At 48.8% G+C, this 22,176-nt stretch overlaps 1 protein-coding gene across 1 annotated transcript in view; it reads left to right on the plus strand.

Moving 5' to 3' along the window:
• The first annotated feature begins 992 nt into the window (after nucleotides 1-992).
• Nucleotides 993-22,176, plus strand: part of CNNM4 (cyclin and CBS domain divalent metal cation transport mediator 4) — a 37,928-nt gene continuing 16,744 nt past the window's right edge. The window contains exon 1 of the mRNA XM_045980965.1: nucleotides 993-2,461. Coding sequence (XP_045836921.1) covers nucleotides 1,060-2,461 — 1,402 coding nt within the window. The 5' untranslated portion in view covers nucleotides 993-1,059. The remainder of the gene's footprint in view (nucleotides 2,462-22,176) is intronic.

The following is a 22,176-nucleotide window of genomic DNA, read 5'->3' on the forward strand; positions in this document are numbered from 1 at the left end:
TTTTATAGACAGAAATGGGGCCCGACACTCCCATGTGTCTTACCAGTCACACATTTCTCTTCTTAAAATAGCAATGTGGAGGGACGCAATTTGTACCTAGGTTCAATTTCTTTATCTGTTATAAGGACAAATAACACTACCTCTTAGGGTTGTTCAAAGGATGCTTGCTGATGGTTTGTTTTCTGCTCTGGACTGTGAAAAGGCGGCAGGGACTTTGGCTTATTACTGCTATATCGTCAGAGCCTGGAACAAGTGCCGACCCGGCACATAGTAGGTGCTCAATATTTGTTCCCTAAACAGAAATAACGTGAGAAGAGCCTAGACCAGACCCTGGCGCTTCCCTCTGCGAGGACATTCTATATCCTTAGTTCCCAAGATTCCTCCAGCCAGGCAGCCAGTGGCCAAAGGGGCCTGGGGGAACCTACTTCTGGCCCTGGGACCCCAGATCAGCAAAACTCCCAGGCCAGAAAAATCTCCACGGGACAGTCTGCAATGCCGGTGAACCTGAAGAAGGCCTCCGCCCTCAGGTTCCCCTTTTCTTTTTTATATCAGGAAAAGCATTTTGTCCTCCTCCCCCACCCCCAGGCACAACGCGGTGCTGCTTCCGAGGTGCCTACAGAGAAGGGCCACCCTGCCCCGAGCAGCAATCTTCTGGGGAAGGAGCCCAGCACACAACGCCCGTCTGGACCGCAGCAGAGGAGCGGCGAGGCCGGGCGAGCAGGCCTAGCAGAGGACAGCGGGCGGAAAGGCCGGAGGGAAAGGGCGTGCGAGGAGAAGGGCGGAGCGAACGTCCGCCCTCGGCTCCCGCGCTCCCGCGTCGCTCCACCTTAAGCTCGGGACCCCCTTAAGGGCGGGCACTGGAGGCGCGCGCCCGGAGGCGGGGTCTCTCATGCAAATGAGGGGCGTGGGTCGGCGGGGCGGGGCGGGCGGGGCGCTGACCTGACGTCAGGCCGGCGGCCGGGGCAGTTGGCTCGGCGGCGGCGAGGCGGCAGCAGCGGCGGCGGGAGCCGGGCCGCGCGGCGGGGCGCGGGGGAGCGGCGGCGGCAGAGCCAGAGCAACATGGCGCCGGTGGGCGGGGGCGGGCGCCCGGGCTGCGGGCCGGCCCGAGGGCGCCTCCTCCTGGCCGCGCTGCTGCTGCTGGTGCTGATGTGGGCGCGGGGGGCCCGGGGCCAGGGCGACCCCCAGTGGGGCGCCATCCTGGGCATGAGACTGGCGAGCTGCAACAAATCGTGTGGGATGAACCCTGAGGGCATCATCTTCGTGTCCGAGGGCAGCACAGTGAACCTGAGGCTGTACGGCCAGAGGCTGGGCTCCCTCTCCAGCAACCTGATCTCCTTCACCGAGGTGGACAACTTCGAGGCGATCCAGAACTCCACCAACTGTCCCGAGCTCACCAAGGACCTGGTCGTCCAGCAGCTGGTCAACGTGAGCCGCGGGAACACGTCCGGGATGCTGGTGGTGCTCACTAAGTTCCTCCGGAGGAGAGAGAACATGAAGTTGTATGCATTGTGTACCCGGGCCGGGGTCAACGGGCCCTGGCAGAGGTGGACCGATAAGGATTCGCTGCTCTTCATGGTGGAGGAGGCTGGGAGGTTCCTGCCCCTCTGGCTGCACATCCTCCTCATTACAGTGCTGCTGGTGCTGTCGGGCATGTTTTCTGGCCTCAACCTGGGGCTTATGGCCCTGGACCCCATGGAGCTGCGTATCGTGCAGAACTGTGGCACGGAGAAGGAGAGGCGCTATGCCCGCAAGATCGAGCCCATCCGGCGCAAGGGTAACTACTTACTCTGCTCTCTGCTTCTGGGAAACGTGCTGGTCAATACCTCCCTCACCATCCTTCTAGACAACCTCATCGGGTCTGGGCTCATGGCGGTGGCCTCCTCCACCATTGGCATTGTTATCTTTGGGGAGATAGTTCCTCAGGCCTTGTGCTCCCGCCATGGCCTGGCTGTGGGTGCCAACACTATCATCCTCACCAAATTCTTTATGCTACTCACCTTCCCCCTCAGTTTCCCCATCAGCAAGCTCCTGGATTTTGTTTTGGGCCAGGAAATTCGCACCGTTTACAACCGGGAGAAGCTGATGGAGATGTTGAAGGTAACGGAGCCCTATAACGACCTGGTGAAAGAGGAGCTAAACATGATCCAGGGTGCCCTGGAGCTACGGACCAAAACCGTGGAGGATATCATGACCCAGCTCCAAGACTGCTTCATGATCCGCAGTGATGCCATCCTGGACTTCAATACCATGTCGGAGATCATGGAGAGTGGCTACACCCGCATCCCTGTGTTTGAAGACGAGCAGTCCAATATCGTCGATATCCTCTATGTCAAAGACTTGGCCTTCGTGGACCCCGATGACTGCACCCCCCTCAAGACCATCACCCGCTTCTATAACCACCCAGTGCATTTCGTTTTCCACGACACCAAGTTGGATGCTATGCTGGAGGAGTTCAAGAAGGGTAAGGCGGGATGGAGCTCGCCCTGTTAGCTGGCTTTGGGACGCCTGTCGTTTGCTTTCCTGTTTTGTGTCGGCTGGCCTTAGTGTTTCTGGTGTGACTGTCCCTTTGCCCATCACTTCCTGTGCCTCTGAGGTGGATGGTATTTGGGGCAGCGGGACCAGTTCGTAAGCATCTGCCGCCTTGCCAGGTACTGTGCTTTGTGCGCCAGGTGAATCAGAGCTGAGACAGGCTTGTGCACTTGGAGGGATAGAGCAAGGCCTCAGGGAGCTACTGAAGCAGCTCGGAGTAGGGTTGACGCTTTCAAAGAGGCCACAGAGATTAGAGCATGGGGCCGCACATCTGATTGGGGTACCATGGGGAAGGGGCTGTGGCCCTGGGAAAACCGTCACAGGGGAGGGAGCATTGAAGGAGAGCCTGAAGATGTGGGGACACCTGGTACCCGAGGCAGGGGCTTCCCCACAAGGAGCAAAGGATGTGCTTTGAGCCCAGCAGGTGGTCCTGTTGAGCTGGATTGGAGCTTGGTTGTGCTGCTCTGTGGTCAGTGGGGAGAGGCTGAGTCATTTGGGGCCTTGGGGAAGAGCCTGAAGTCAGGGTGGCGCATTAGCTTGGAGCTGTTGGAAGTTTTGAGCAAGAGTGATGTTTCTGGAGCTCCTAACCCACAGAAGCTGAATTGAGAGGTCTCTGTTTGGCTCCCGACTCAGAACAGTGCCAAGTAATGCTTTCGACTATTCAGCAGAAGCAAGCAGATCAAGCTTTGGTTATTGTTCCGTTTTTTCCCAGGCGCCAAATACCAGCTTCCCTCCTGTGGTTGGCTGGAAATCCTCAGCTGGCCTTGCAGTGCCTTGTGTTTTTCTCTCACATGGGTTCTTGGCCAGTTCTCAGTTAGAGAGGCACTCGGAGGTTTTACTCATCAGCCCCAAAGCTCAGGGCACACACCCCTTTCCTTTCCTTCCAGCAAAACTTTCCTCCCACCTCTGCTACTCAGAAGTCCTCAGTGGCGGTAAACAAGCCAATTATGGAGTAAAACCCTCCTAGGCCAAAAGGAGTGAGGAGGCAGAAAGGGAAGCTCTTTATAAAGGAATGGGGGTTGGGGGAGGGGAGCACATCTTAAATCCAGGCCTTTGCTTCCCTTCTTCATGGGTAGAGCTCCTGCCTGCTAAGGCAGCCTGCCAGCCCAGTGCTGGGAGCGACTTCTGCACTCCAGCAGGGAGCAATTTCAGGTGCTTGTTAATCAATTATTTCAGGACAGGAGGGGAAAGCCTGGAACCGGATGGGTCGGGTGATGGGCTGGGCTGGGCTGGGATAGGAGCAGGCCTTGCCAGGTTTACTCTGAAAAGATGCTCTGGTCAGGGCCGGAGTGGGATACTTGGACCCTCCCTTTTTCAGAGTGTCAGACAGAGTGAATCTGAGCATCAGAACTGAGAAGGACTCAGTAACAGAAGTCCAAATGGGAGACAGCCTGGTAAGGTGGTCTCATTGCAGACGGACTGAAGGGACATGGACATTTGGTGGTGATGGCACCATGGTGGTGGTAGTGTTGCAGGTGCAGGCCCAGGAACGTGTTTCTTAGCTTAGGGAGTCGATGCTGGAGCAGAGCAGTGAGGATCTGTGCCCCACCCCCACCCTGCAGCCTCTTGGCCCTGAGGACTTCTCCCGTGTTGCTGGGTCAGGAACCTGGTTAGGACTCACCAGGGGAACTTCCTGCTCACCACCTCTGTGGTCTTTGGGACTGTTGGTGGTGACACACCCAACAAGCACGTTTGCGTCCTTCAGCTTGGATCTGGAGCCAACCAGTATGGATTAGCTTGGCTAGGCTTCCCAGCCCCTGATCAGGAGGGCTGAGCCCTTTTCAGGTGGAGTTTCCTGGATCTTGGCAGGGCCATCTTTGGACTCATCTTGTAAAGAGAAGTTCCACGTCAGGAAGCTGGGAAAACAGAGCTAGCATGTTTCAGGCCAGAGCTCTGATGAATGGAATTCTCCAGATGTAAATTTTAGTTCACTGGAGTCTCCTTTAACAGAGGCTGGTGGTTTGAGCCTGAACCCTGGCCCTGGAGGGGTGCTGCTAATTCCATGGAAACGCAGGCACATCCTACCCAGCGTAGCATGAAGCTGCTGAGATGTGTGTGTGATATGATGGTCACCCCTAGTGGACACACCCTGGGGCATTATGGTTCCATTCTAACTCATTGCCACCCTGGGCTGCCCCCAGTATGGCCTCGCCCAGATCTTTCCATCTGGCATTTACCATTTTAGTCTGAGGCCCTCTTGGAAATGGCAGACACTTCATGTCTGCATCTTAAGAGTCTGTTTACAGATCTGGTGCTTGGAAGGCTTCTTTCATAGCTAAGAAAAAGAAGTGAGCAAGGTTAACATGGCTAGCATTGCCAGTAGCGTTGAAACAAGAGCTGGAGGCTTGCCAGGTGTCGCCGAGCATCTCCCTGAGGGTCATTCCTATGCTTCAGTGGACTCTGCAAGTTGGGGAAGGTCCCTGACTTCTGCCAGTCTTTCAGGCCTGGGTGTAATCTTCTTTTAAGGTCATTTTTTTTTAAGATTTTATTTATTTATTTGACAGAGATCACAAGAGAGGCAGGCAGAGAGAGGAAGGGAAGCAGGCTCTCCACTGAGCAGAGAGCCCGATGTGGGACTCGATCCCAGGACCCCGAGATCATGACCCGAGCCGAAGGCAGCGGCTTAACCCACTGAGCCACCCAGGCGCCACTTTTAAGGTCATTTTAACTCCTTGCGCCTCCGCTTTAATGAGCTCCCCCCATGGGTAGGGATCATACCTTATTAGTGTTTTCACCACTCAGGGCCTGGTAAAGAGGTGGATCTTTAGTGAGTATTTGTTAAATGAATGAATGAAAGTTGAACAACTAATGAACGCCTGGCAAGCTCTGCTGGCCTTCTTGCTGTTTCTTGAACACAACCGGGACGCTCCCACCTGAGGGCCTTTGCCCGGGCTGTTCCTTAAGGCTGGAATGTTTTTCCCCAGATGTTGTCAGCCTCACCCTCTCCCCGCCCTCTTGTCTGCCTCAGCCTCACCTTCTCAGTGCCCTATTTAAAACTATAACCTCTCATCCTCCCCGACCTTCCTCACCTCCTCCACCCTGTGCTAATTTTTCTTTTTCTCATAGCACAGATCACTTTTTTTTTTTTTTTTTTAAGATTTTATTTATTTATTTATTTGACAGACAGAGATCACAAGTAGGCAGAGAGGCAGGCGGGGTGGGGCAGGAAGCAGGCTCCCTGCTGAGCAGATTGTGGGGCTCAATCCCAGAACCCCAGGATCATTACCCGAGTGGAAGGCAGAGGCCTAACCCACCAAGCCACCCAGGCGCCCCACAATTCACTTTCTGACAACTCCGTAATTTACAGATTTGCTCTGCTGTTTATTGTCTGTCTCCTCCTGTTGGAATATTAAGTTCCAAAGAGAAGAGCTCCTTGTATTGTTCACTGGTGTATCCCTGGCCCTAGAATGGTTCTTGGCCCATAGGAAGATGAGATCTCAAATAAAAGGTCACTGAATGAACATGTGATCTGTTAGATTTGGGACAGAATTATCACCATTCCATAGTGTTAGAATTTTGAGGAGCCGATACCCAGGGGACTTGATCTTTCCAGTTGCACCCAGGAAGACAAGAGGGGCTCTTACAACGACATGTAAGAAGCCGAGTTTGGAGTCTTGAGTGTGATGCATGGTTCCCCTTTCTTGTGCCTCATTTTCTGTGAATAAGTGGTTTTTGGCCATCAGGCATATACAGAGCTTCCCTCCTGAGTGAGTCATATGCAGGAGCATACACACTTAGAGACAGGCTCTGGGAGTCCATGCCCGCATGGGCCTGAGCCGTTCCTGGGAGACTGAGGCAGGGTTACAGCTTCCCAGCTGCTTTGCCTCCCGGCTCAAGGTATTTATCATGAATTTATGGACACATACTCTCTGTGCAAGACACGGAGCTAGGCCCCACAGGACCTAGGAGTTAGACCATCTGGTTGGCTAGAGTTGTAAAGTCACTCACTGAGAGGCACCGAGAGGACCATTTGACCTTGGTCCTTGACTTACACTTCTCCTAGAATTGTTTGTAGCACTGGGTGTTGTAGTTGGCTTGTCTATAGCTTGAGATTTTAGAACAGAGGCTCCCTGGGCTACTTGGGGCCCAGTTGCATTTTTCCTTTACCAAAGATGCCCTCCCAGACCCTGGAGGCAGAGTAAAGAATAAACTCTACCAAGTAGAAGTCAGAAGCTCCAGCCCCACAATGAAGCTCACCTTCCAGATTTCTGCTGTTCCTCCCTCCATGAATTCCTGCCCCTCTTAGGGGCTCGGCTCATCTAGTCATCTTATCTTTCCCCACCTACTTTATAACCATCTAGCCCCCTGTGAAGACTTGGGTTTAAACTCCACCCAGCTTGGTCTCCCGATCCATGAGGTGACTTTGGACCTATTACTGCCCTGGTAGAAACTTAGTGTGTTTATGTATCGAAGGGGAAAAAGCTAGAAATATTTTCGTTGAAAACTCCTCCCATATTTCCATCTGTGCCACATCACACTTCTCCCACGTTCTTCTTTCTTCCTGAAACAACTTTATCAAGTCAAGAAAAAACAGTGCATAATTTTTGCATTCACTTTTGGTTCCTACCGTCTGACACACTTAAAGTATCTTATTTTTCTCTGTTTACTTATTCATTTGTTGCAACAAGCATCTAATTTTTTGAGGCCTGTGTGTCAGACACCGTGTTGGCTGTTGGGAATCAGAGAGGACTAGAACAGCCCTGTTGACGGAACTGGCAGTCTCGCAGAGAGACAGACCTTGTAAACAAAGCTTATTGTTCCCGGTTCAGGTAGGTGCAGTGGGGCCAAGGAAGGCCTAGGCCCAAGAGATGCTTCTGAAGTCAGAATAACAGGACTCGGTGTTCATTTTGGAGATGCTGGAGTTGGGGCCAAGAAGCAGTTGTGAACATCTGAGCCTTCTAGCTAGGGATTCAGGTTGATGATGTCATTTAACAGAAGCAGGGAGGGGAGGAAGCAGAGACAGTTTGGAGGGTTGGGGCGTGGGTCCTGGTGGTAAATTATAGCAATGTGACCCTTGATTGGACTCCTCTGTGCTCATCAGAGTGTCTCCCTCTTAAACGTATAACCGAACTGTCTAGATGTTTTCTTAAAACGCAGAGGTGAGTGCTTGCTTCGGCAGCACAAATACTAAAAAAAAACCAAACAAATGCAGAGGTGAACTCAATGTGTCTAGGGTGTCCCTTCTGGACCACACAGAACAGCACCAGGGTGTGGTCCATCCAGGCAAGCGTACAGGTAGGCGAAAGCTCTGTGAGGGGCTTGGGAGTAAGTCCAGGACCAGGGTTAAAAGTTTGAAAGCTGGCAGCACCGGCAAAGACTGTAGAAGCCCTGTTAAAGGAGCTCCTTGGAGAGGTGAAAAAGACCCAAGCAGGCGTGGTTTGGGGAGCCTCCTGGGGAAGCCAGATAGGGTGAGGGCCAAGCACAGACTGTGGGGATGGGACAGTTAAGTCCCAAAATGCTGGGAGAGTACAGCCTCGAGTGGAGAGTGAAGGCAGCCGCACACCTGACCCCCCACAGCTCCACCTGGAAACAGGCTCCAGCTAAGCTGGGGATCTGAGCTGGAGAAGCTGGCCCTGGGGCAAGTGTATCTGAGCGAGTGACAGGAGCTGTCTGCTCAGGCAGTGGTGCCAGCCGGGCAGGTGACGGAAGGCTGGCCGGGCTCCTCGGCACCTTCTCTTTGTGAGGGGCTCATGGCCGTGGAGCATGGCCACCGTGGATAGGATGATGCACCTCTTGCCCCCTCGCTCAGCGGGTGGTGGACCAGCTTCCGTAGAGGAGCCAGGACCGAGAGCAGTTTCCTCTGCCTTCTATTGACAGAGCTCGTCGGAAAGCTCTTCCTTGTGACCCCGGAAGTTGCTGCCTTGTGTCTAAGGCCAAATAAGACCTTAGATCATACCGAGATCACACTAGTGTCTAGTTTTCAAAAGTCTTGTATTTTAGAAATTAGAAAGCCCAGCTCCAGAGTTTTCCCAAACACCTCCAGTCAAGATAGGAGGTATTGAACAGATGGTTAACCTTGAAAATACTTGCGTGCACAGAAACACAAAAACACAGGATTGTTTCCCACAGGAGAAGTGGGTAAGGGGCAGGGCCTTCCAGGAAGCGGACAAGACACTCCAAAGGAGGTGGCATTCCAGCTGGATCTTCAAGGGTGAATAGACATGAAGTTTTCCACTTCTGTGCCTCTTGTTCTGGGAGAACTTGGACAAGACCACAGGATAAGAAGTGAGCTTCACGTTGTTGGTACCAGCTTCGGGTGAAATTGCTTCCTCATGTTGTGACTGCTTCGCAGCCCTTTCTGTGGGTGTGAGAGTCATGGAATTCGCCAGGGGTGCCTGAGATGGCCCTGGGCTAAGACGATGGGGCACAGCTAGTTGGCATTTGATCCAGCCCCCTCCTCTCCTTCTCTGAGCCCCTCTGTCTGCGTCAGGCACAGCTCTGCGACAAGTTGCTGGCCCATCCTGTCCCTCAGGTCGCCCCCTTGTCACGCCTGTGTGTCCCAAGACATCCTGTCATAAAAGGCTTTGTGGCTGCATGAAGGACTCCTGGTTCATTCCACAGACTGGAGTTTGGACTCCTGAGTCAATTCTTTTTCCATTTGTTACATGATTTTCTTTTTACTGGTGCTTATTTTGAAAGAGATACATCTCATTGTCAGGCCTTTAGAAAACACACAAGTCTAAACAAAACAACCCATGTATCTGTCATCTGGAGAGAACTATTTTTAATATTTTGATTTATTACAGTAACTTTTTTAGAAATTGATTCTTAAAGTCATGTCACAAACAGCAGGATCAAAACCATTTTCATTTCACAGCTGTGTAGTTTCCTAGTAGCCATTCATACGTATTTTCACATTGAAACCATTGTCTACACTGCCCTGCTTTTTGGAACCCAGTTTAGATTGGTTCTTTCAGAATAAGATGAGAAATCCCTTTCTATCCCTGGGCTTCTTGGGAGGGTGTCCCCAGACAGAGGGCTGGGCAGCACCATGTGGCTGATAAAAAGGCGAGCCCAGAGGGTTGGGGTGTGCAGCCGCCAGCCTGGTTTTTTGTTATTGGGTGTTTTTTTTGCTTGTTTGTTTCATTTTGTTTTGTTTTGTTTTTAGCCACCAGCCTGTTTTGCTGGGGGTTAAACTTGGTGTTGCTAGAGCATTCCCCAGAGGTTATAGTCGGAGTTGCTTCCATGCTGCAGGGCTGATTTACTGTGACCTGGGCAGGGTTCTTGAAAGACTGGTTTCCCCAGGCTCTCTGGAACGCCTGGTCTCTGGCCAGCAGGCAGCCAGGATCCTTGGTTGGAAGGAGCTCCTGTCCCCCCAGCCCAGGCAGGCTTACTCCCACACGCATTCATGCCTTCCCCCACCAAATACACACAAGGACAGGCTCACACATACACACCTGCCCCCGCACAGGCATGCTTAAACACACACTTCACCCCCACACACAGGTGGGCAGACTCAACACACAGTTACCCCTGCAAGCAGGCTCTCGAATACATACCCATATGCACGTACGCACACCAGCACAGTTCCCTGAACTCCTGCTTTAAAATGAGTCTGGGGCTGCTTGGGTGGTGCCTTTGGCTTAGGGTCGGACTCTTGGTTTTGTCTCACGTTATGATCTCAGGGTCCGTGGGATCAAGCCCCAGGTTGGGCTCTGCTCAGCGGGGAATCAGCTTGGGATTCTCTCTCTCACTCTCTCCCTCTGTCTGTCCTGCTTGTGTTCTCTCTCTTTAAAACAGATATATAAAATCCTAAAAATTAGTCCAGCTCTCATCATGCTTCCCTAAGAATAAGTTTAAAAACTGGAGTAAAGCTTATGCAAGTGGGTTTATTTCATGAAAGGTTCAAAATAATGGCTGACTCGAAGTCTCTGAAAAATTTCTCTTTGGTTGGTGATTTGGCTAGCCACATTAATGACGCTGTCCAGCTCAGGGGGCTGTGGTGAGGAGTACATGAGGTAAGCCAATGAAAAGTGCTTAGCTCAGTGCCTGGCACCATTGTCCTCATGCAATAAATGTTAGCCATTTAAAAAATTATTGTTATTACTATCCAAAGGTGTCCCAGTTGGCGCTGATACCACTGTGGGCTGCGGTGGTTCTCATGTACCAGCTCTGGGAGCAGGCTGCCCCGTTGTCCGGGCGTGGTGCCTTTCTGGGAATTATGAAGACATTGAGGTCAAAAGAACCCACTAGATAATTACCTGCCAATTCAGATACCATCTTATCTGGGTCCCAATGTGTATATTAAGGGTAACAGAAGCCAGAGCTGAAGCAAAAAAAAAAAAAAAATGTATGGCAGAGAAACTTAAAACTGAGGAGATCCCCCTCATTTCCTGAATTGTTTGTTTCCTACAAATCCGAGAAAACAAGCCTGCCATCCCCAGTGGCCGCACATCTGCATTCTCACCTTGGGGAGCAGAATAGGAGGATCAGGGAAGCCAGGCAGCGCAGGGCAAGGGGTAGAGCCACATTTGCACTTCTCCTTGGGTGGTTTCATGTCAGGGCTCCCCCTTTGTCTGCTCCCTGCCCAGTGTCCCTGTTAGGGAGAGAAGAGAAGATGGAAGAGCAGCAGAGGGTAGAGGGGGAATCCAAGGGAGCAGAGATTCCCCAGGAGGCCCAGTGTCCCCGGAAATGCCCCAGACCCAGAGCTCTGGAAAAGACTGAGTAAGAGCAGAGAACAGAAAGAAGGAAGAAGTGCCTTCATTAATGGTTAACCTTTATTGAATACTTAATTAATCCGCCAAATGCTATAGATAGGAACCCACGCTCCAAGAGGCTAAGAATCTTTTCCAGAGGTGTGACGATTTAAGTGGCCGCCACAGCTGTTCTCCTCCAGAGGCCAAGCTCTTAACCCTGCTCTGTGTTGCTTTTCAGTAAGAACATGGATATTAAGAAATGAGATGAGAAGATTGGGAAATTCCAGTAATTCCGGGCTGGAAGATTTATTGTCAGTTCTAGATTTTTTTTCAATATTTTTATTTATTTATTTGACAGACAGAGATCACAAGTAGGCAGAGAGGCAGGCAAAGAGAGAAGGAGGGGAAGCAGGCTCCCCGCCAAGCAGAGAGCCTGACACTGGGCTCGATTCCAGGACCCCAGTTAAGGTACAGTTGACATAGAACATGATATTTGTTTTAGGTGTACAGCATAATGATTCTGTATTTTCATAGATGTTTGCCACAGTAAGTCTAGTTAACTATATCCGTCACTCACCACACAGAGATACAAGGTTTCTTTTTCTTATGATGACAAGTTTTTATTTATTTATTTATTTAATTTGACAGAGAGGGAAAGCACAAGCAGGGGGAGCAGCAGGGGGAGAGGGAGAAGCAGACTCCCTGTTGAGCAAGGAGCCCTAGGTAGATCCCAGGACTCTCGGATCATGACCTGAACCAAAGGCTGCTGCTTTAACCCCAACTGAGCCCCACCCAGGCGCTCCTAAGATCTATTTTTTTTTCCCCCCCGCAGTTTTCATATATATGACATAATATTATTAACTGCAGTCACCATGTTGGGCATTACATATCCAGAACTACTTTATCTTATTTATAACTGGAAGTTTGTACCTGCTGACCACCTTCCCCCGTTTTACCCACCCCCTACCTCCTGCCTCTGGCAACCACCTGGATCTGTTTTAGAGGAAACTTTCCATTGAAGCAAATACATATATCATAAGTGTACGATTTGATAGTTTTTTGCAAAGGAACACCCCTGTGTAACTGTCACTGAGCTCAGGAAATAGAACATTACCAACATTGTAGAAGGGTGTGTACCGTCTAGGGAACCCTCCCTGTCACTACCCCTGTTCCCCCAATCATCATGGGTCAATTTTTTCTGTTTCTGAACTTTTACAAGTGAATCATCAGTATGTGTCTTTTGTGTCTGATGCCTTCTGCTTGACATAAAGGTTATGAGTTTCATCCATTGTTGTATGTAGCTGGAGTTCATTCCTTTTTGTTGCTAGATAGTATTCCATGAAAGGAATAAACTGGGAAGTTGATGACATTTCAGTTGTTTCCAGTTTGTAGCTATTTAAATAAGGCCACTACAAGTGCTCTCCTCCATGACTTTTGGTGATGTTATGTAGGCTTTTCCTTTGGGAATATGCCTAAGTGTGGGCTTGTTAGGATATAGTATAGGCTCAGATGAGGCAGTTTTCCAGAATGCTCTTTGCTCGTACCCAGTTATACTACTGTCCCTACAACTCTGGTATTGTCAGCTCTTTATTTATTTCATTTTAACCAATCAGGTAGGTGTGTGGTAGTATCTCATTGTGATTTGATTATACATTTCCGTAATGACTAATTTTTTTTTTTTTTTGAAAGATTTATTTGAGGGAGAGAATGAGAGTGAGCCTGAAAGGGGGAATGTCAGAGGGAGCCCCAGACTTCCTAGCTCGCTGAGGGACTCCATCCTGGGACTCCAGGACCATGACCTGAGCTCAAGGCAGTCGGTCAACCAACTGAGCCACCCAGGCGCCCTCCCTAGTGGCTAATGATGTTGAGCACACTTTCATATGCTTAGTGTCTGTCCATTATGGGTTGGTGCTTTTTATATCCTGTTTAAGATTCTTTGCCTATACACAAATTAGGAAGCTGATATCCTGTGTTATTTTCTAGAAGCTATATTGTTTGCCTTTCACATTCAGATCTGTAGTCCTTCTGGAATTTATCTTTGTTTCTGAGGTGTTACAGTCTGATTCTTCTTTTAAATCCATACACGTTATCCCTCTGGTCCAGTGCTGCTTATTGCAGATTGTCTTTCCGGGCTGAGCTGCGGCGTATGTGTGGGTCTCTCTGGATTCTCATATTCCGTTGGTCTGTTTGTCTGTCCTTGTGCCAGTACTACATTGACATACTTGCTGTAGTTTTCTAATAGGTTTTGCTCTTTGGTAATAATGATTCTGTTCTTTGTTCTTGATTATCTTGATTATCTTTGTTCAAGATTATCTTGACTACCCTTTATCTTTTTTTCCTGAGAGTTTAATGGAATTGCATTGAACCTAGAGTTCCATTTGAAGACGTGGCTTTTTTTTTTTTTTTAATATTTTATTTATTTGACAGAGAGAAATCACAACTAGGCAGAGAGGCAGGCAGAGAGAGAGGAAGAGAGAGAGGAAGAAGCAGGCTCCCTGCAGAGCAGAGAGCCTGATGTGGGGCTCGATCCCAGGACCCTGGGATCATGACCTGAGCCGAAGGCAGAGGCTTTAACCAACTGAGCCATCCAGGCGCCCCTTTTTTTTAAGATTTTATTTATTTGACAGACAGAGATCACAGGCAGAGGCAGCCAGAGAGAGGAGGAAGCGGGCTCTCCCCTGAGCAGAGAGCCGGATGAGGGACTGGATCCCAGGACCCTGGAATCATGACCTGAGCTGAAGGCAGAGGCTTTAACCCACTGAGCCATCCAGGCGCCCCAAGACCTGACATTTTTATAGTGATCAGTCTTCCCTTCCGTAGACATGGTTACCCCCCATTTGTTGATATCCTCTTAATTTCTTTCAACAGTGTTTTGTCAGTTTCTTTACAGAGAAGTCTTACACATCTTTTCTTGGATGTATTCAAGGTATTTGATGATTGTGGAGAGGTGTCTTCAAAATTTCGTTTTCGAGAACGTTGGTTGCAGATTGTTCTGACCCAGGTGTGCTGCAGTGCCCTTCTGACGCTCACCACCCGGAGTTAGGGAGGGGCATGGGGTTCTTCCACATGCTCCCCTCGCTTCACATGTCAGTCACAAGTCACCGCCCACAGCTGGCAGTAGATTTAGGGTTCCCACGACACCCCTCCCATTTAATGATTCAGTAGGATGACCCCTAGAATTCAGAGAAGTGCTCCACTGAGGGTTCCAGTTTTATCTTAAAGGATACACAGAGGATGAGGTCTGGAACCGTCAGCGAAGCAGCGCTTCTGCCCTCTACCCCTGGGGTTGGGGTGTGTCCGTCTCTGGGCAGTCAGGTGTTTAAAGTGAGAAGCTCCACTGAGCTCTGGAGGTGCAGAGGGTCATTTTTTTTTTCTTCCCCAACCTCCTCAGGTGCAGTCCAGAGTTTTTATCAGGATTTCAGTGTCTGGGCACTAATGATTAAGTTATTGACTACGTGATTGGACTCAGTGTCTGGCTTGCTGCGTGCCCTGGATGTACAACACCTGAAAGGTCTGACCCTCTAATGCTTGGCTTTGCTGGTGACCAGCCCTGCCCTGAAGCTATCTAAGGGGCCCACCTGGAGTTGTTCATTAGGATAACAAAAGCTGCTTCTGTTTTTTTTTTTTAGTATATGTGCTGCCGAAGCAAGCACAAACTGCTTCTGTTTACTCAGGAAATTCCAAGGGATTTGGGGAGCCGGGGTCCAGGACCAAATGTATTTTTTTTTAAAGATTTTATTTATTTATTTGAGAGAGAGAGAGAGAGAGCACGCACTAGCAAGGGGTGTAGCAAAGAGGGAGGGAGAAGCAGGCTCCCGAGTGAACAGGGAGCCTGATGTTGGACTCCACTCCAGGACCCTAGGATTATGACGTGAGCCGAAGGCAGACGCTTAACCAACTCAGCCACCCAGGTGCCCCAGATGTATTCTTTATAATACAGCACAAGTATGGATAATTTTTGTATAGTGACCTTTAATCCATTGGCCTTGTTAAATTCACTCATTGATTCTAATAGTTTATTTTAGATTCTTTTGGATTGTTTACATACGTAGTTATGTTGCCTGTGAAACATGGCAGTTTTATTTACTTATTGCTGCACCTTACACATTTTATATCTTGTTCTTGCTTAATTTCTTTGGCTAGGGGGCGCCTGGGTGGCTCAGTGGATTAAGCCGCTGCCTTCGGCTCAGGTCATGATCTCAGGGTCCTGGGATCGAGCCCCGCATCGGGCTCTCTGCTCCGCAGGGAGCCTGCTTCCTCCTCTCTCTCTGTCTGCCTCTCTGCCTACTTGTAATCTCTCTCTCTGTCAAATAAATAAATAAAATCTTTAAAAAAAAAAAAAAATTTCTTTGGCTAGGACCTCTAGGATGGTGTTGAACTGGTGCCTCAGTCTAGTTTCAGGGTAGGCCTTCCAAATTTGTTAGTAGGATTGATTTTGAATTTTACCAAATGGTTTTTAAGTAACTGTTGAGATGTTTGAATGATTTATCTCCTTCATTCTGAATTATACCGATTGATTTTTAAATGTTCACCCATAAACATTTATTGCATAACTGGAATAAACCTGACTTAGTCATCATGTATGATTCTTGCCACGCATCATTGGATTTGATTTGCCAGTTTCTTTATTTAGAATTTTGTCATCTGTGTTCATGAGAGAGAGGTCTACAACTGTTTTTTTCCAGCCATTAACCAACCAACCACGGAGGAAGACAGTACAAGGTATCTGTTAGGGTTTTGTTTTTGTTTTTGTTTTTTAATTTATTTGACACACAGAGAGAGATCACAAGCAGGCAGAGAGGCAGGCAGAGAGAGAGGAGGAAGCAGGTTCCCTGCTGAGCAGAGAGCCCAGGACCCTGAGATCGTGACCCAAGCCGAAGGCAGAGGCTTTAACCCACTGAGCCACCCAGGCGCCCCTCTGTTAGGGTTTTGGGTTTTGTTTTATGTCAGGAAAAATAATTGTTTGGTAATTAAGTCCCTTTTCCCTCTTCTAGTAATAGCCCAGTTTGGGTGAGCAAGTTTGAACATACCAAGTAATATTCTTACCCTTTTCCACCTCCTCCCCTGCTTCTACTTACAACAGCCTCAGCCCCACACCAAATGTTGCTGCAGTTTTTCTCTCTCAGATTTGGATGTGAGGTCTAGGATGATTTTTATAGTTTGTAAACATTTGGGTACAGTATGTGATTAACAGTTACCAATGGGTGTTCACCAAGGTAAAAAGAAAAAAAATATTCTTTCTTTTCCTCCTCTCCTTCTTTTTTTTTTTTATGACAGGGATAGGATTACTAGGGTTAGTTAAGGAGAAAGCTAGCCCCTGCCCCCAGACTTAATGTATCCTGATGTCAGTCAGCTAAGCATTTAGCAGAATTTCCTGTTATATCTTCCTGACGAACGAACATGGGACATGTGGCCTCATTAATAATGGTCCATCTTTTATATTGAGTCTTCTGTTGGTTACCAGCTGGTTGTACAGTCGAAGAATGGGTGCCTCACAGGGCAGTAAGGGAGCTTTGAGTGTATGTTAAGAACGGGGCTCCTCCTGACTGGGGGGCTGGAGGGCTGGGGTGGGAGGCTAGATGGTCAGGAGCCGGGATGATAGATGCTCAGAGGTGCTCCTGAGCAGAGAGGACTGCTGGAAAGGGGGAAGCAGTTTGCTGTAAGGGTCCAGAGTCGAAAGGAGGCTAAGGCTGGGGACCCCCTTGGCACCTCCTGATGGGTTGCTTGTCCCTGCCCTTCTCATACTCAGGGAGGCATTGTCAGCCAGACCAGCATCTTCTCTCCACTTCATTTTCTTCTGCTGTGCAGAATAGCTCTGATGTGTTCCTCCCTGCCTTCTGAACTGTGTCCCTGGCTGTATCTTCCAGGAGAGATTTCCACATCCCTGAGGACAAAGACAGCATTCCATCTGACCTCACTCCTTAGATAACCTAAGAAACTTAAAACCCCAAACCTGTCTTTTGACCCAGTGATTTTCCTTTTAGAAATATATCTGAAGGACACAGAGATATACCCAAATACATTTATTACAAAGATTTCCATAATGGCACAAAAAGGGGGGCTGTAATTTAAGAGCCCAGTGAGGTTAAGAATTATTTACACATCTATCCAATGAAGTATTATGAGGCCTTTCATTTTTTAAAAATATTTTTATGACATGGAAAAACAGAATGTGAAGTATTTGCAAATTATTTAATTTAAAAAGTATTTAATAAAAAAACAAAAAAATAGTTGTCATCTTTAGAAGGCAGGATTATAAGTGATCTTAATGTCCTTGGTACTTTTGTTACCAATATCAGAAAAAGATATATACATATATATACAAATTAGATGTAAAACTCATTATAAGAAAAATCAGGGAAATAAGACGCTTGATGTTAATGATCTTAAGGAATTACGTATTAGATGTGGTATTGTGTTCTGTTGTGGTCTGCTAGGTATGAGTCCTTATCTTTTAGAAATGCTGACCCAAGAGCCTGTAACATTTATAGATGTTTACAGATAAAATCTGAGATTTGCTTCAAATAAGCCAGTGAAGTGGGTAGGAGGGAAGAGGAAACAATATTGGCCGCAGGAGTTGGAGTTGTAATTGTTTAAGTTCAGTGAAGGGCCCTGAGGGTGTAATTATATTATTTCCTGTACTTTTGTAGATGCTTGATATTTTCCATCATAAAAGGTTAAAAAATTAGAGACTGCTGGCTAAATGAAAAATCAAAGCCATGAAGCCCTGTGCCTGGGTGAGAGGCCAGTCTTAGGGTCTCCTGATTTCTGCTTGTCAATAGCTGTACCCGTGGGGTACTTGGTTTAAAAGGAGAGTATTGGGGTGCCTAGGTGGCTCAGTCGGTTAAGCCTCTGCCTTCAGCTCGGGTCACAGGTCCTGGGATCGAATTTGCCATCAGGTTCTCTGCTTGGCGGAGAGCCTGCTTCCCCCTCTATCTCTGCCTGCTTCTCTGCTTACTTGTGATCTCTAAATAAATAAATAAAATCTTTATGTAAAAAAAAAGAAAGAAAGAAAGAAAAGAAAGGTGAGTATTACTTAGAGAAACCCCATTTCTGAATCCCAGCTTCTTCTCCCCGTCACAGTGTGATGATTCTGGACAGGACTTCCCTGAGCCTCAGTTTCCTCCTGTGGGTAGTAGATGTGCGAGGGATAGTGCTGGGGCTCCCTGCCCCAGAACATGCTTACCCCCACTGTTTCATAGCTGAGGGGAGGAGGTGGGCCCTGAGGGGGCACACGGGTGTAGCTCCTTTGAGAGGGGACAAAGAAGGTCTGGCCATTCAAAAATTGTATACATGTATTGTTTTACTAACACATACGTTATAAAACATACACAAAAACTTTTTAAAAAGATTTTATTTATTTGACACAGAGAGATCACAAGTAGGCAGAGAGGCAGGCAGAGAGAGAGGGAGAAGGTTCCCTGCTGAGCAGAGAGCCCAACGCAGGGCTTGATCCTAGGGCCCCGAGACCATAACACGAGCCAAAGGCAGAGGCTCAACCCACTGAGCCACCCAGGTGCCCCCACAAAAACTTTTTTTAAAGACATAAGGATGATGGGTCTGTAGCTCCTCTCACTTGGCTGGATAACAACTGAGTGAGGGCAGGAGCCCCTTCCCCTAGGGACTGGCTGCTCAGAGCCCACTGTCAGTCTGTGTATAAACAATACTTGTTTTGAAATACAAATAAACGTGAATGGAGCCTGGAATGAATACCCCTTTTGGAGACCGTGTTCTAGAAGGTTCCAGATGGGCTGTGTGTATGTGCAGTGTCAGGCTGTGTTGTTGTCTTGCTCAGAATGGCTGGGCAAGTCTCCTGGTAAGTCTCTAGAAATGCTTTCAGTTTTGGCAAGTGGGCTGCAGTGTCTGCCTTTCCATTTCTCTTTTCCCTGGGGCTGTCCTCTTGTCACTTCCTCTTTCTATTCTTCCTTCCTTCACTCAGTTTTTTTTTACTTTTTGTCTTGCTTTCCATTTTCCTTTTCCTTTTATTTTATCTTATTTATTTATTTTTTAAGATTTCATTTATTTATTTGACAGAGATCACAAGTAGGCAGAGAGGCAGGCGGGGGTGGGGGTGGGGGTGGGGGTGGGGAGTTGGCAGTTGGGGGGAAGCAGGCTCCCCACTGAGCAGAGAGCCTGATGCGGGGCTGGATCCCAGGATCCTGAGATCATGACCTGAGCTGAAGGCAGAGGCTTAACCAAACACTGAGCCACCCAGGTGCCCCCTTCCTTTTCCTTTCAAAAATCTGACCAGCTATAGAGGCTGTATTTATTGATGGCTTCCTTAATAAAATGTAAAAATAAAGTAGTGTATTTATTGTAGAAACTTTCAGAAAGGAGGAAAATGATTATGAAATGAAAGGCCCCCTATCCCACCACTCAGAATGTGAATATTTTGGTGTGTTTTCTTCGAGTAAGTAACAATGAACCAGCTTCTGGTAAGCAGTGGACCAACTATATTGCTTTCTCTTATCTCTCAGTATGAGACATCATTCTTACCCTTTCTGATTATAAATGTAAAAATAAGAAGGTAATACATGCTCATTTTAGTATATGTGCTGCCGAAGCGAGCACTACATGCTCATTTTAAAATGCATTAAGTGGGGCGCGTGGGTGGCTCAGTGGGCTGAAGCCTCTGCCTTCAGATCCCAGAGTCCTGGGATCCTGACCTGAGCTGAAGGCTCTCTGCTCAGCAGGGAGCCTGCCCCTTTCTGCCTGCCTCTCTGCCTACTTGTGATCTTGGTCTATCAAAGAAATAAATAAAATCTTTAAAAATAAAATAAAATGCATTAAGCAAAAGCAGAAGAAACAAGCATTCTTACTTTCTTATTTTGTAACTTTTTGCTTTACGCAGGTGGTGAACCACTGTCTCTTTAAATAAATTTCTGTCTGCATCAGCCTAGTTTTTAGTGGCTGCAATACTGTGTCATAAACCACACTAGCTGGACCCTCCTGGCCACAGCTTACACACCAGTCTGGGTTTTCCCTTTGTATCAAGGTCTTTCCTGGTGTGGAAGAAATGGCTGAGGGTAAGGTCTTGCACATTTTTTGTTTTGACACGTGCTGCCAAATCCTGAAGAAAAAAAGTGTCATTGTTCTCTCCAGTACTGCACTGTTTTAGTCTCTGTGGTCTAATAGTATATTTTAATTTATATTAAAATTAAGGGGGGGGCGCCTGGGTGGCTCAGTGGGTTGGGGCCTCTGCCTTCTGCTTGGGTCACGGTCCAGGGATGCTGGGATCGCTCGGGCTCTCTTCTCAGTGGGGGGCCTGCTTCCTCCTCTCTCTCTCTGCCTGCTTGTGATCTCTGTCTGTCAAATAAATAAATAAAATCTTAAAAAAAATAAAATTAAGGATCTCCCCAGTGTTCTCTTAAGTTGCTTATTGATTAAATGGCTCACTCCCCGCCCCTCCCCAGCCTGGGCTTCTCTGCTTAGGGATACTTAGGGAAATTTGGTCTTGTGTGTAACTCTCCCACCTGCCTCTGGAGGGTCCCGGGGTGGAGGGCTGTGCAGGGTTATCATCTCCTGCGGCTGTGCTTCCCTGCCTGTGCCTGCCCACGCCTACGCCTGCGTGTGCCCCACCTGTGTCTTCCTGCTGGGCTGGGCTGCCCCTCCTACTGGTGGAGATCAGCGCTATTAATAGTCAGCTTAATCTTTCCCCTTTGCTTGGGAGGGGGGGCCGATTCCCAGGAAATTAGGTTCCCTGTTGCCAGCAAGTGCAGACCCATGGCCTGAGGTCCCATCTTCTGGCACCCAGAGGCCAGCACCTCTCCGCAAGGGAGGTGTGTGAGAGCTCAGGGCCTGTGCTAGGAGCCTGGGAGGTCAAGGGCTGGAATTTGCTGGGGGACCAGCGGGGAACCCCGATGCCCAGGACACTACCTTGGGTAGTGGCCAATCCCGTGTCTGATCTGGGGCCTCTCGATGTTCCACATGAGAAAAGGCAGCTGAAGCTGGTAAGTAGGGCCTTGACTCAGGGACCTTGTGGACTTTGAAACCCAGTACCTCCTAAGGTGTCTTTCTTATGGTCTTTAAGAGATTATAAAGTTTTTTTTATGGGGGAAGAGGACACAGCAGTTTGCTAAGATGCGCACTGTGGAAGGCGGAGGACTGGGCTCCCTGGGGCCCCAGGAGACCAGCTTGTACGTATCCAGCAGAGTCTGGGGGTCTGCTGTGTTCCAGGCACGGATTAGGTGGGGCTGGGGTATAGCATGAAGAGCAGTGAAGTCACAGTGTGGGCCTGGCGGAGCTGGACACCTGCTGACAGCAAAGGCAGCCATACCAGTGCTGGTGGAGGGCGGAGGCAGAGCTGAGGCCAGGCTGGGCAGGGAGTGCTAACTGCCCCCAGGGTTGAGCCCCCCAGGGCGGAGCCAAGGGTGAACAGGGACTCTGTCGGGTTCTGGGGCCTCTTACTCTGCCCCATTCCAGGTGGGAGAGGGTAGTGAAAGAGGCCTCCCTGTGGTTCCCTGACTGAGAGGCGACCTGGCGGGACAAAGGTCGACAAAGGCAAAGTGGACAAGCTTGCCAGCCAGGTGTGGCCCAGAGCAAACCGACGGTGACCTCATGGTACCTCCTTTCCCACAGCCCGGTTGCCCTGTATGAGTCCCACATGAGTGTAAAAGGCTCCAGAAGCCCCGAGTCCCTGGGAAAAGCAGTAGGAGAGTCTTTTTCAAAGCTACTTCTAATGGATATGTTTCTTTTCTTTTCTTTTTTTTTTTTAAGATTTTATTTATTTATTTGACAGAGAGAGACACAGGGAGAGAGGGAACACAAGCAGGGGGAGCGGGAGAGGGAGAAGCAGGCTTTCCACAGAGCAGGGAACCCATTGTGGGGCTTGATCCCAGGACGCTGGGATCATGACCTGAGCCAAAGGCAGATTCCCAACAACTGAGTCACCCAGACGCCCCAATAGATGTGTTTCTTTCTGATTATAAAATTAATACTGTTGACTCTGGAAAGGTTGGGATCTCTCTTCAGAAAAGTATAAAAAAGAAACAAACCATATCCTGAACCCCTC

The sequence above is a fragment of the Meles meles genome, chromosome 16 (assembly GCF_922984935.1).
Source record: "Meles meles chromosome 16, mMelMel3.1 paternal haplotype, whole genome shotgun sequence".
Classification (NCBI taxonomy): domain Eukaryota; kingdom Metazoa; phylum Chordata; class Mammalia; order Carnivora; family Mustelidae; genus Meles; species Meles meles.